This window comes from Nematolebias whitei, chromosome 21 (genome assembly GCF_014905685.2).
Source record: "Nematolebias whitei isolate Nwh7 chromosome 21, NemWhi1, whole genome shotgun sequence".
In the NCBI taxonomy this organism is placed as follows: domain Eukaryota; kingdom Metazoa; phylum Chordata; class Actinopteri; order Cyprinodontiformes; family Rivulidae; genus Nematolebias; species Nematolebias whitei.
The window spans coordinates 12,894,927-12,909,353 of record NC_056518.1 but is presented as its reverse complement, the minus strand read 5'-3'; the positions used below and the strand labels follow the sequence as shown (position 1 = coordinate 12,909,353).

The following is a 14,427-nucleotide window of genomic DNA, read 5'->3' as shown; positions in this document are numbered from 1 at the left end:
ACACACACACACACATATATATATACATGTATACACACACACACACATATATATATACATATATACACACACACACGGCATTTTAAACATTTCTCTCACTCTTGCAATATTCTAATTGATGTTTCCAAACTCTAAACGCTCTAAAAGAACTCATAATGTCATGAACTCCTCTCTCTGCCACTGCTGCGCTCTGTGCTCTCGGCCACGCCCACTTCTCCGCAGCAGAACGGAGGTCACAGAAGAGAGAGGAGGAGCTGCAGGAGGACGTTTCTCCTGCTGTGTGGGTTGTACCCAAGTGCAGCACATGCTAAGTAATCTAAAATAATTAATTTTTAATAAAAATCCCATGCGGATCGTGTGGCTCATCCATCAGGTCAGCTAATTGTGTGTCATGTCCAATCTTATTCTGAAAAACCGTGATATTGCGAGACCGCGATAAACGAACGGCGAAGTAGCGAGGGACTACTGTAATGCAAACTGATGTTTCAAAGCATTTTCAGAATGTGTACAAACAGAATCACAATAATGTTTGCTTTGTGTTTTTAGCTTCCATCATATTTATCATCTGGACCACCAAAGTCTTCAGGCTGGTTGACTGTCAGAGGGTCTGTTTTTCTGTAGACAGAGTTATTGCCAAATTGTCTTTGTTTATTTCCTCTGAACGTTCAGGTTACTGCGTTCAGAAGAGATAACTTGCCTCCTGTTTATGCTGTATCCAGAGTTGGCGGGACTTGTGGGTGGACGATGCTTTCTGGCGTCTCCTGTTTTCTACTATTCTGCTGGTCATCATGGTGCTGCTGCGGCCCTCTGCTAACAGCCAGAGGTCAGAGTCATGTGAAGCTGGTTATTCATGTTCAAAATGTCCATACACATATTATTCCTATTCGATTTAATTATGTTCTTATTCTTCCTAGGTTCTCTCACTCTCCTCTTATTGATGAAGATGATGAAGAAGATGAAGCTAAAGAACCCATGATGAATGAAGCTTTTGGTAAGACGTGCCAGGGTTGTTTTTCATTTCAAAACAGACAAGTATTAACCTTGATAAGTGATGCTTCATAGCAACATATTGATGCTTCAGAAATGGATGACATGATGAACTGAGAGGCAGTTCTCTTGAATACATTTTATTTATCAAAACACAAATGCATGCTTAAAACTACTTAAACAATCAAATGTTTCTAAGTAAATGGATGGGAGCAGTTGATAAACTCACTGTTGGCCTTATTAAAAGTTTCTAGTTGCTGTAAAAAGTTGATAACTTTTCCTAAATCTGCTGCTTGACCTCCTTTTTTCAATGATTCGTCTAATGTACTTACCTGCTTTGTTGTATTGTGTGTTGTATCTGATCAGCCAATTGTTGTAGATGTCTGTGATTGGCTCATGTTTTTAGATTTGTACTTTAATTAGGCAGCTTTTATTTGTTTATTTAATACACAACAACAAACCCAAATGATTTGCTTAAAGCTTATCTTGGAATCACAACCTTGTTGTTTGTGGTGGTTTATTATGTAAATCATTGCCACAGACTGCATGATCTCAGTGTTCTCACACATTCAATAATTATCCATCAAAAATGGCTTTCCTGGAGGTATCATATAAGATAAGTAACAATTGTAACCCACTATGTGGGTTCCTTAAAGTATGGTACTCCTTCTATTAGTTAGCTGATATGGCAAAAATAAATTACTAAAACCACTATTCCCAATACTAAACACCTAGGAGGAAATGTTGGGCCTGATTAGAGGACTCTGGGTTCTTGGGAGCTTAGATGTGAATAACAAAAGAAATTGCACACAGTTTATAGAAAAGGAATACAATTTACTGAAGAGAATAAAGTATTAAGTTTGCATATATGACAGTAATAAACAAAATTGCGTGCTTGTTGGGGAAAAAAATACAAATTAGAATAAAGAATTTACAAAATAAAAACATAATACAGAATAGAATGAAAAATACAAAGTAATGAAAATAACCCGATCTATGTAGTAAAGTCTGACTCCAAACAGCAAAAACAGGAGTGTTAATTCAACTCTCAGTGTTAAATTTGACACTTTTTCTGAGTTTATATAATTCTCACAAAATTCTGAGTTACAAGTACACTTTGAAAAGTGATAATATTTTAACTCTTTAATAGTGTTAAATATTTGACACCCTTGGTGGTGTTTTATGACGCCACTTAAAGTGCACTTTTAACTCAAAATAGTGTTATTCCCTTTCACTAAGTGTTAATTATTTAATATGCATTATTTTATGATGCAATTAAGTGCTTTTAAAACTAAAATAAAAAAGAAATAAAACAATTTTACTTTTTCAATCCCCAATTGGGAAATTAATTCTCTGTATTTTTCCCATTGCGTGTGTGGGCACTCAGGTGTGGGGTGGGGGGCTGCCGTCTGGGGTGCCCTGGGGTTGGTGGGGGCCTTGCGCATGGGCTCGGGGGGGGGGGGGGGGGGTTGCATCTTTTCACCCACATTTTGATGTGTTCAGTCTGGGAGTTGAACCTGGGTTGGCTGGAGACTCTCTGGTCACAGGCTCACCCTCTCGAGCCTCTGCGCCACCACTCCCCCTTTTGTATGTGTTTATTTTTTAACATGCATCGTGTTATTTTATGAAACATTGGTTACGTGCTGTAACCCCAGATTCTATGAGTATAGGCGTAGCCCTTTAAGAGCCGTCGCTGGTGGGTTATCCCGTCATGCAAAGCATCGCACTGAAAAATTTAATCCACGCCCACCTGTTGTGTGGGCCCCACCCAGTCCGTATAAATTACGTTGAGCGGGTAATCGGCTCCCAAATAACTTTTTCTTCAGCCATTTAGGAGCCAATGAGGCCCAACGCTTAAAGGACTACGCCTATACTCATAGAATCTGGCGTTACAGTACGTAACCAACGTTCTATTTTGTATAGGCTTCGCCCTTTAAGAGCTGTTGCTGGTGGGTTAAAGGTGAAGCAAGATGTGATCTCCGCCTCACTGGGTCCATTCGAACACCATATGAAGCTCCTGCTTGCCCAAAAAAACATCTTGTCACTCAGCTCTCCATGTGCGTAAATACGCGTTGCGTAATTACACGCACCATGCACAGACGCGCGCTGCATAGTTTACGTGTTCTGAATGCATGAACGCCCCGGAAAAGTTTTCAACGGGAAAGAGGAGAGGCTGAAAAGGCCGTGAACAGAGCGGATCCATGGCTCTTCAACATGAACAGATTAATAATAAATGAAGTGATTATTAATCAAATGAACTGATTGATGACAGTAGTCATGAACTGATTAATAACCATAGAACAAGAACAGTCATAATCTGTGACTGATAACAACATCTCACACTGTAAATGCATGCAGTCAGATGTGAGTTTAAACGAAACTCCATGAAACAACAATATTCATTCTGTTAAGGCACTAAGTACAGAATGTGTCATGGAACGAGCCGTCACATCACGTAGATGGAAGCGAATAAATGAGCAGGGTGTTGACCATGCGGCCGCAGTGCAAATATCCTGCATTGACATACCATTATGCAAAGCAGTCGAAGATGCGATACCTCTGGTCGAGTGCGCTCTGAGGTTGTCAGGAGGCTCTAAATCTGATGCTCTGTAGGCTTCAGAAATGGCCTCACACAGCCAGTGTGACAGGCGCTGGGTGGATAACGGGCGACCTGCAGATGCGTCTCTATAGTGCACAAACAAATGTTGAGTCTGCTGCCGTGCCGCCGTGCGTGCTACGTAACACGTCAACGCACGCACAAAGCAGAGAAGATGAAAATATGCTTCTTCTTCTGATTTGTGGGGAGGAAGGAAAAAAACCCTCCAACAATATCGCTCTTGATTTAAATGAGCTTGTGATGTTTTAGGCATAAACGCTGGGATAGGCCTCAGATCAGCTGAGCTGCCATCAGCCTGAATTCTGAGACATGACGGAGCAACAGAAAGGGCAGATAAATCACTCACCCTCTTTGCGGATGTTAAAGCCAACAGCAGGGCTGTTTTAAGAGACAAGAATTTAAGTGGAACCTCATCTAGTGGCTCGAATGGAGCTTTGATCAGGGCTCGCAGAACCAGCTTTAAATCCCACTGTGAAGAAAGTGGGCGTGATACAGGCTTGCATCTCTGTACACCTTTTAAAAAACGCTTCATCAGCGGATGATTAAAAGCTGTTCTGTCCCCGAAACCTTCGTGACAAGAAGAGATGGCTGCAGCATATGTTTTAATTGTGCTGAACGCTAGATTTCTGTCCATCAGCTGCTGCAGAAAGGACAGCACGCCACCTAGTGGACATGAGGTGGCCTCTACACCTTTCTCCGAACACCAGCGCTGAAAAGCTGTCCACTTTGATGTGTACAGCGCTGTGGTGGAGGCAGCGCGTGAAACCTGGAACGTGCGCATTACCTCTTGAGAGAGACCCATCTTCTCTAAACGGATCCGCTCAGCAGCCAGACCCAAAGGTGCTGGCCTGTTTCTGGGTAACTCCTGATCCCTCCTCCCGCCTGGAGGAGAGCATCCTCCCTCCGTGGCAGTTTCCACGGGTGACCCAATAACAGGTGTCATAGAATTGGGAGCCACGGGGCGTTCACGCGCTCGGGAGCCACCAGGAGGGCTGTCAGTCCCTCCTTCCGAACTCTGTTCAGAAACCGTGATATAGTGAGTGGGGAAATGCGTAAAGAAGCATTTTGGGCCATGGGCTGTGAGCAAACACGTACACCCCTAGTGGTAGTTCGTCCCGCGGGCTCAGTGAGAACCATAGTTGACACTGAGCATTATCTCATGTGGTAAACAGGTCCACGGCCGCTCTGCCAAATTTCTGCCACGTCTGAGCAATCAACTCGGGATGGAGGCTCCAGTCCCCGTGGTGCGGACCGCCCCTGGACATCACATCCGCTCCTCTCTTCAGAACACCGGGGATGTACACTGATCTGATGTAGAGCAGATTTTGGTGTGCCCAACACAGCAGCCGTCTCGCAATGTGTAACATTTGGGCTGAGCGCACACCCCCCCTGCCGGTTTATGCATGCTGCAGTCACTTGTTGTCTGTGTGAATCAGAACATGTTGATTCCACAGCACAGGAGCAAAATGTTGAATCACATTCAAAACCGTGCGACATTCCAAAACATTTATATGAGCTGCTGTGTGTGGTGGCCACAGCGCCCCCACAGCTCGAGACATGCATGTGCCTCCCCAGCCTGACAGGGACACGTCTGTGACAACTGAGACGTGTGACGTAGGTCTGCTGACAGGGACTCCCTCCGACAGAACAAGAGGGTTTCCCCAGTGTCTCGGGTCGATTCTCACGGAGGGGGGCACAGCGATCAACCATCTCTTTTGCCTCACCGGATCCACACGCAAACGAGCGAACCACCTCTGGAGGCGTCTCACCATGTTAGCAAACGACATCGTCCCTAGTAACTTCATGACGGACACAGCTGTTATCACTCTGCCGGCTTCACGTGGCGGAGCTGGTCCTTTAGAGCTTCGGTTCTCGTCTAAGATAAACGAGCCCTCATAGTGACCGCGTTTTGCTCCACTCCCAGATAAACGATCGTCTGGGCCGGGTGAACTGAGCTCTTCTCCCAGTTTATGGTGAAGCCCAGATTTTGCAGGTGTGACGTCATCGTCTGAGTTTGCACTGCTGCCTCCTGTCTGGAACGGGTCAGAATTCTCATCCCTGCTCTGTGTAGCGGCTGCAGAGCCGACTCTCCGCATTTTGAAAACGTGCGTGGCGCGAGGGAATACCCGAAAGGAAGTCTGTTGTATTGATACTGGGTCCCTTGAAAGGAGAAGCGCAGGAACTTTCTGTGCTTTGGAATGATCGGAATGTTGTCTAGCAGTTGTCTGGTTGTCAACATGTGAAAATGTCTCTCCATGATCGACTTGTTGAAAATTGACAAATCCAAGATCGGTCTCATCCCTCCGGTCCGTTTTGGGACCAGGAAGTAACGAGAGTAAAACCCTGTGTTTTCCTCTCCATCTGGAACCCTGAAAATTACATTTAATTTTACAATTAAATTATTTTTTATCAGAATTTCCTGAACTTATGCGTGAAGGAACGAGATCTGTTCTGGAGATGACAGAACCATCTCTAAAATTCTTTCGAATGGGGGGGGGGGGGGGGGTGTTGAGCTGCAAACTGCAGCGTGTATCCCCTGCTGATAAGACAGTTCATCCTTCTGTCTAGAGCGCACGCTCGTTGCCACTCCGCGTAACGTTCGGGAAGCGGGCACGCGTTTTTCTGCTGTCATGTTTTTTATGGACACCAACTAAGTTACAGCCTCCACCGCCGTCATGTGCTGCGGAGGCGTACTCCAAGCGACCCAAGGAGAGGCTTCCTCGAAGGGGCCCTGAAGGTGCCTCTGTGCTGCTCTCAGGCTGTGGGCTCACATCCGTGCTGATGTGAGCTGGCATGCGCTGAGGGGAGGCATGCGCGCCCTTGGCCATGCGGTGCCGTTTATTCGGGGGCACGCATTTGTCACCGCTGCGGTCAGAGGAGGCAGCGCACAGCCTGGGCTGAGAGCGAGGTTTCCCACTGGACTCGGTCTGCTGAAAATATTCACTTTTGGCTGCTATGTCACTCATGCGCACATTTTGTGTGTTTTCTCGAGCTGCGGTGATTTTAAAAACCTGTTTTGAGGACACCGGCTCACTTTGTGTGGAGGATGTGTGAGGAGAAGAGATCATGAGATCATGAGTGAGATCATGAGTGAGATCATTCGAACTGACAGTCAGGCTGAAATCGGACACTTTAATTTCTAAATGATATTTATGTTTTGTTTCAAAACTCAAGCCATCATTGTGCACACACACATCCTCCGCAAGGAGTCATTTTTTTAATCTTCTCCCCCGCGAGCCCTGCGGCTGGTTGTTCCAGGACAGCGCCTGTTGGCGGTCTCTGGGGAAACGCTGCACCGCTGGTTGCCGGGATGAGGAGGGCTGTTCTCTGACGGGAGGGGCTGGCGGCGGAGCGAGAAGACCGCTGCTGCAGCTGTGGAGCGTCTCTGCTGCTGCCTCTGGCCACTGCACGCTCTCCAGCGGGTGGGGGGGCGAGAGGAGGAGTGCGGCTTGATCAGATGGCGCACAGTCTCTGACACCTCCTCCGACTTCAATTTCTTGAGCATGGCCTTGAAATTGGCTCCGAACAGCGCATCCGTCGTGATGGGACCCTCCAGCAAGTCCTTCTGCAGCTTCTCCGGCAGGGAGGGGGAGTGACAGAGCCAGGTGGACCTCTGGATCATCGTCATCCAGGCTGCGATGCGAGACAGGCAGACAGCAGAGGATACACACAGGTTGAGGATGACGTCAGATGCCTTGCAGAGGGAGCTCTTCGTCTCCTCGGGCAGGTCTGTTTCCTCCAGCCTCTTGAGATGCTGTACACCAGTAGCGCAATGTTGTTGTTCGCTGCGACCGCCTGGAACGCACACTGGTGAGCTCGGTTGGAGAGCGACGTCACCGTCTGGTCGTGTTTCCCCGGAGGCACAGGACGCTGGTCCAACCTGGACATCTTCGCTCTGAGAGCCTCCACCAGGCTTTGCTCCAGGAGGGGCACCGAGGGAAAATTCCGCTCTGTAAACCCCTCCACTCTGGTGATGGGTGCGAATGTGGAAACCGGCGCTCTGTCTACCAGGTCCAGCTGCAGCCTCATTCCAGTAGGACTTCACTGCTGGGAAACAAGGCCGGGTGGAGCCAAACCTTCCCGCTAGATCATCCGATCTGGGCGGGGGGAGGAGAGGGACGGAAAGTCCCTTCGTGTCAGCCGCCTCCTGGATTATGCCAGGCAGCTCCGAGAGGAAGGCACCAACGGCTGGGAGCGGTGTGGTTGCTGATGCTGAAAGGCCCGGGGGTGAGCATCCGCTCGGCCCCCCTCGTTCCGACACTACGCTCTCCAGGAGGGAGTAAGCAGCGGGGCTGCTACTGACATCGCCTGTCCCGGTGGAACCATTCGATTCGCTCCGAGAGTCGGCGTTAAAAAAGGTAGATGGCGTCGTCCAGCGGGTAGCGGCCCGCCACGGAAAAGTACTCCTCGGCGCTTACCTTGAAACAAGGCTGCTCGTCTGCTTCTCCTCGGGGAAGAAGAACTCACCAGGACGGCCGGAGGTTGGCGTGGCGGAGACCCAGGCAGCTTTAGCAAAGGTTGTGCCAGTCAAAGCTGGACAACTTTCCTTCTTCATTCTTCTGACAGTGCTATTAGCTTGCTGAAGAAAAATCGGAGCCGATTACCCGCTCTTAACGTAATTTATACAGACCGGGTGGGCCCACACAACAGGTGGGCGTGGACTAAATTTTTCAGTGTGATGCTTTGCATGACGGGACAAACCCACCAGCAACAGCCCTTAAAGGGCGAAACCTATACGAAATGGAACATATTTTAACACTAAAATTGTATTTCCTTTCACTAATGTTTTGTTTTACAAAACATTAAAAAGTGTGTTCTGTGTTTACTAGCCCAACATGCAGGTCACCAAATCTGAAAATCCTTGTAGTCACCTGCAAGGCTGCAGAAACACACACACACACACACACACACTCTTTACATTTACATCATAAGTTCAAATGTGTTGACCAGCAACAGAGAAGTAGTTAAATAAAAACAATTAAAAAATATATATTTTTTATTTATTAAAAAAATAAACAACTTTTCAGCACCGTAGGAATTAGCAAAATAATAAGATCAGTCACAACTAAACATTTATCAACTCCACCTGGAGTGAATCTAACTCAGTCACAGGTGTTAACATTTAACTCGCTTGATTGACAGCTCTCACAGAGCTTTTTGATCACCACAAGTGTTAAAACAACTCCCAAATCAACTCCCATCAACTCAAAATTATTAACACTGAAAAACAACACTGCAGATTTTGCTGTGTGAATAGCCCTTTAGTTTTCTCCATATGTCCTATACAATTCAAATTAAAGTATGTGTTCATTCAATTTCTCCTTTGTTGTGACCAGTGGGGGTCACTATCTAACAGTTTTTGTTCAATCCTTTGGGCTGGGGCTCAAGTTCTGGACAGGAGGTCCCATCTTCTCAGCAACACATGAGATGGATGAATAATGCATCCACTCCAAAAACCTGACCGATGCTATTCGAGGCTACAACGGGGATTTCCAGATTTCACTCCGCTCACAACTGCAGCTTTCTATCTCTGAGTTTCTGAAGCTATGATAGTTCAGTCAGTATATTCAGGTAGCATTATCTCTCCTCAACGTCTCCTCTCTGTCTGAAGGTACAGTGGCAGTGAAAAAAGGGGCGGGACAATCGACCTCATTGACATCAACCTTATTGGCTGATGTCAAATCAGACTGTGTGAGGCTATTGGTTGTTTAGTCCATCACTCAAATGTACACTGGGTTACACAATGTTCAGCTTTAATCATGTTACTGGTCATGTGACTTACATGTGATTTAAACTGATGTTTTTTTGTTCATATTTGCAGAAGGAATGAAGATGAGAGGCTCAAAGCCTGACAATAATGGTTCCCAAAAACTGTTGAGTAAAGAGGTGGGTTTATTGTTCTCCACCTTCTTTCTACCTTCCACCCTGTTTTCATGCTTCAGTTTTTGTTTCTAATCTCTGTTTTTGTCAGGATGAGGATATGAAATGGGTTGAGGAAAACATTCCTACATCTGTTGCTGATGTGTAAGTAAATATCAATTTGCAACGTTTCACATTATATTTTTTGTCTAAATTTCTGCATAGATGAACAACTCAAAATAACTACAAACCGGATTCCAAAAAAGTTGGGACACTAAACAAATTGTGAATAAAAACTGAATGCAATGATGTGGAGGTGCCAACATCTAATATTTTATTCAGAATAGAACACAAATCACAGATCAAAAGTTTAAACTGAGAGAATGTTTCATTTTAAGGGAAAAATCTGTTGTTTCCAAATTGCATGGCGTCAACAAATCCCAAAAAAGTTGGGACAAGTCCATTTTTACCACTGTGTGGCGTCCCCCCTTCTTCTTACAACACTCAACAGACATCTGGGGACAGAGGAGACCAGTTTCTCAAGTTTAGAAATAGGAATGCTCTCCCATTCATGTTTAATACAGGCCTCTAACTGTTCAATCGTCTTGGGCCTTCTTTGTCGCACCTTCCTCTTTATGATGCACCAAATGTTCTCTATAGGTGAAAGATCTGGACTGCAGGCTGGCCATTTCAGTACCCGGATCCTTCTCCTACGTAGCCATGATGTTGTGATTGCTGCAGAATGTGGTCTGGCATTATCGTGTTGAAAAATGCAGGGTCTTCCCTGAAAGAGATGACGTCTAGATGGGAGCATATGTTGTTCTAGAACCTGAACATAGTTCTCTGCATTAATGGTGCCTTTCCAGACATGCAAGCTGCCCATGCCACAAGCGCTCATGCAACCCCATACCATCAGTGATGCAGGCTTCTGAACGGAGCGTTGATAACAACTTGGGCTATACTTGTCCTCTCTGGTCCAGATGACATGGCGTCCCAGTGTTCCATAAAGAACTTCAAATCGTGACTCATCTGACCACAGAACAGTCTTCCATTTTGCCACACTCCATTTTAAATGACCCCTGGCCCAGTGCAAACGTCTGAGCTTGTGGAGCTTGCTTAGAAATGGCTTCCTCTTTGCACTGTAGAGTTTCAGCTGGCAACAGCGGATGGCATGGTGGATTGTGTTCACTGACAATGCTTTCTGGAAGTATTCCTGAGCCCATTCTGTTATTTCCTTGACAGTGGCATTCCTGTTTGAGGTGCAGTGACGTTTAAGGGCCCGGAGATCACGAGCATCCAGTAGAGTTTTACGGCCTTGACCCTTACGCACACCGCTTGATCCAGATTCTCTTAATCTTTTGATGATGTTGCGCACGGTTGATGATGATAACTTAAAAGTCTTTGCTATTTTACGCTGGGTAACACCATTCTGGTATTGCTGCACTATCTTTCTGCGCAACAATGGTGGAATTGGTGATCCTCTTACCATCTTGTCTTCTGAGAGACACTGACACTCTGAGAAGCTCTTTTTATACTCAATCATGTTGTTAATTGACCTAATTAGTGTTAACTGGTCTTCCAGCTGTTGGTTATATGCTCAACTTCCTTTTTCCAGCCACTTATTGCTACTTGTCCCAACTTTTTTGGGATTTGTTGACACTGTGAAATTTTGAATCAACATATTTTTCCTTTAAAATTTTACATTTACTCAGATTAAATTTTTGATCTGTCATCTATGTAATATTACGAATAAACTATTGACATTTTCCATCTCCACATCATTGCATTCAGTTTTTATTCACAATTTGTTTAGTGTCCCAACTTTTTTGGAATCCATTTTGTACATGACAGCATGCATACATTTGCATGTATGTAATAATGCACAGCTAAAACAAAAAAATGGTAGTTAATACTCAAATCATTAAAAACAATCCTTAGAAGAAGATCTTGAAACGTTGTTTTCTTAAGGTGTATTACACCACTCTACATTTTTTATTCCCACACAGAGCTCTTCCAGTAATGCTCGATGAAGAAGAGGTTAGATTTTTATTCCTCATGATTTTACTCACATTTTATTTAAGCCAGTATCTCACAGTTTGCAGCTAGTTGGCAAACAACGATGACACCTGTTACCATTGACAGATGTACCGCCCCATTCAGACTCTTGACCTGCCTCAGTCCCGGAACTGGGTCACACTAGAATGACAATTAACTTGACACTAACTAGGTCTCACATTCCCAGATAAAACTAGTGGTGGCATGTTGCTGTAGCCGATAGAGCAATAACTACCATATTTTTCGGCCTATAAGTCATGTTTTTTGTATAATTTGCGTACCCTGCGACTTATACACCGAAGAGACATATTTATAGATATTGTCCCATATTTATAAACCAATATTTGGCTGAAATATGACCGCTTTCATTCATTCTGACTGAAAATATTGAACACTATCATTTTCAGCTGCTAGGTGGCACTCTAGTAGTATGGCATACCGTTCTGTCATGTAATAGGCAAACGTGTCTATTAATGACATAATCGGCTTGCCATAGCCTGCCACCTTCGTCCAGCTCACCTGGAGAAACCGTCAAATCGACTTCATTTCGCTGCACTGCCCCGGCGAAATGCAGCTAATTTGATAATTATAGTGCATTTATTAAGTAAAAGTTCAACTGAGACACACCTTTTACTATAAAGTCGAGCAAACAAAGAATTGTTTTAGGTGCTTATCTTGTTAAATTTCCAAGAAATGCACAGTCAAGTCGCCCTCTACGCGTTCCTGTTTCCGCGAATCGGCTTTTGAAATGCAGCTGATTTGACCGTCGAAGTGCATTCATTAAGGAAAAGTTCAACTGAGACAAAAAATTTGCTATAATTTCCAGCAAATAAATAATTGTTTTTAAGTGTTAATCTTGTTAAATTCTTGTTAAAGTCCTCCCGTGCACGCTCCCGCGGCCGCCATTTGGCAGCCAATCGATTTTTGGCACAACACCCGCCCACATTTCTCAGTTCGGCCCACATTTCCAGGTTGTCAACGGTGACTTAACAAATGTGACGCGTCAGCGATGACACATAAAAGATGCGACGTATACGGCGAAGCGACTTATTTATAGATTTTTCCACTTTATTAGACATATTTGGACTGATGCGACTTAAAGGAAGGTTCGATGTGTACGGCGGAAAATACGGTAGTTTGTGATGCCCTTAGATGTTTGGTCGATCACCTGCACCACACCAATTAAAAGCTTACACTTTGTTTTATCCAACTCTGCAATCCATGCATGTATTTGGGCAGATCTTCCTGTAGAGTAAGCACAACCTGCCTTGCTTAAGTTTTTAAGCAAACATTATTTTAAGAGCTTAATGCTTAATTGTATATTTTTTTCTGTCTTGATCATGGGTTTCACAGAATACACTTGGGGTTACAACCCCGAATGTCCTGGTAAAACGAGGCCACAATGAATGATAAATGATGTGGGTGGACATGCACCAAAATAATATGCACAGCCGTTTTGACAGCCGTGCATACAGAGGCCACGGTTTTCAAAAACTGAACCCTCAACTTAATGGAGGCTTGGTCACAAACACTCAGATCTTAATGAGACTGAAATTGATATATTTTTTCTACTTATTCTCAGTTTTGAACTGCCAAGTAGTCTTAAAAAAACGCAGCCCAGTGAGATACTGGCTTTAAAGAGATCTTACCACATACTTAACTTCCCATCATTTTTACTGAGAGACTGCTGTGTGTGCATTAATGCCTCTGTCTGTCTTCTAGGAAATCTTGAAAACCAAGATGGAGAGATCCAAAATGGAGTAGATGTAAATACAAAATTTTAAAATAAAAAAAGTTGGGTCACTGAGGCAGCAATGAATGCACTCTGAATAATATGAGTAACTAAAATGATTAAAAAAGGTAAATGTTTTTGTATAAAAGTGTCAAATTGTGTAACACTGCAATGAACTCGAGAGCATGGATATTGTATTAGAAAAGGAAACCGTTGTGTTGCTCTGAGCTGTATGGTGCGATTGTTCATGTTGGTCTTGGATGGAGGTGAAACTCATGTATGCCAGAACATGTTTCTAAAAAATTGTATTTGTTTTTCTTCTGTTTCTACTGAAATGTTCAAACTCAAGCAGATACTTTGCATGTTGCACAACACATCTCTGTAAAGGTGTTTTTCTGAAATTCGTTTTAGGTTTGTTTCTATGGTTTTTTAATTTTTACAATATATAAAACACTTTCTTGAGGATGAAAACCTTGGTGATATTTTCCTCGAGACCCTTCAAACTGCAGAAGTCTTGTCCAGTGAATCAGAATTGGAGCGTAACGCTCAGCAGTTGTCTTGGACAGAAATATTACACTGATTTAATGAAAGTAAGGATAAGAAACAGCCAGGAGCTCAATGCCCCTCACCCATTTTGGACACTTAGGTGAAGAAATGAGCTGAGCTCTTAACTGATCACCACCTGATGTATTGGATCAAATGGCAGGGAACCAGACAGACCCAGTAGAACCAAACGTGTAGTGAGAGTTCGCTTTTAACTCTTGGCAGAAGAACCTGTGAAAAAGATCTTCAACTCGTACCCCAGCAGAGCTTTAATCACATCCCAGAGGAGGTGGGGGACAGTGAGTCCAAGTGGGCCATGTTCCACATCTCCATTTTCAAGGCGGCTGCCCTGAGCTGTGTCTGCAAGGTGTTTCTCATGGAGGCCATTCTTAAACCTGGGGTTGGACACCCCAGGCGAGGGAGACTGTCAAGCTGAAAAATATTTCTATCGGACTTTGACTCCAGAAGCAACTAAGGGGTACTGGCAGGTCAAGTAGGCTGCCCCCCCTGCTGTTGCTGAGGCAATGGCTCAGATATGAAGGATTGGTTTAGAGACTCCCGATCAGTTCCGAGGAGATTCTGGCAAACCATCAGATGGCTGAGGAAGGGAAAGCAGCACTTCAAGTGGAGGTGG

General features: G+C 44.6%; 1 protein-coding gene across 1 annotated transcript in view; it reads left to right on the top strand.

Moving 5' to 3' along the window:
• LOC119427750 (transmembrane protein 87A) overlaps positions 1 to 13,429 on the top strand; it is a 30,168-nt gene extending 16,739 nt beyond the window's left edge. Inside the window, exons 14-20 of the mRNA XM_037695388.1 lie at positions 547 to 605; positions 720 to 823; positions 915 to 991; positions 9,426 to 9,490; positions 9,576 to 9,628; positions 11,470 to 11,500; positions 13,241 to 13,429. Coding sequence (XP_037551316.1) covers positions 547 to 605; positions 720 to 823; positions 915 to 991; positions 9,426 to 9,490; positions 9,576 to 9,628; positions 11,470 to 11,500; positions 13,241 to 13,282 — 431 coding nt within the window. The 3' untranslated portion in view covers positions 13,283 to 13,429. The remainder of the gene's footprint in view (positions 1 to 546; positions 606 to 719; positions 824 to 914; positions 992 to 9,425; positions 9,491 to 9,575; positions 9,629 to 11,469; positions 11,501 to 13,240) is intronic.
• Positions 13,430 to 14,427: the final 998 nt, after the last annotated feature.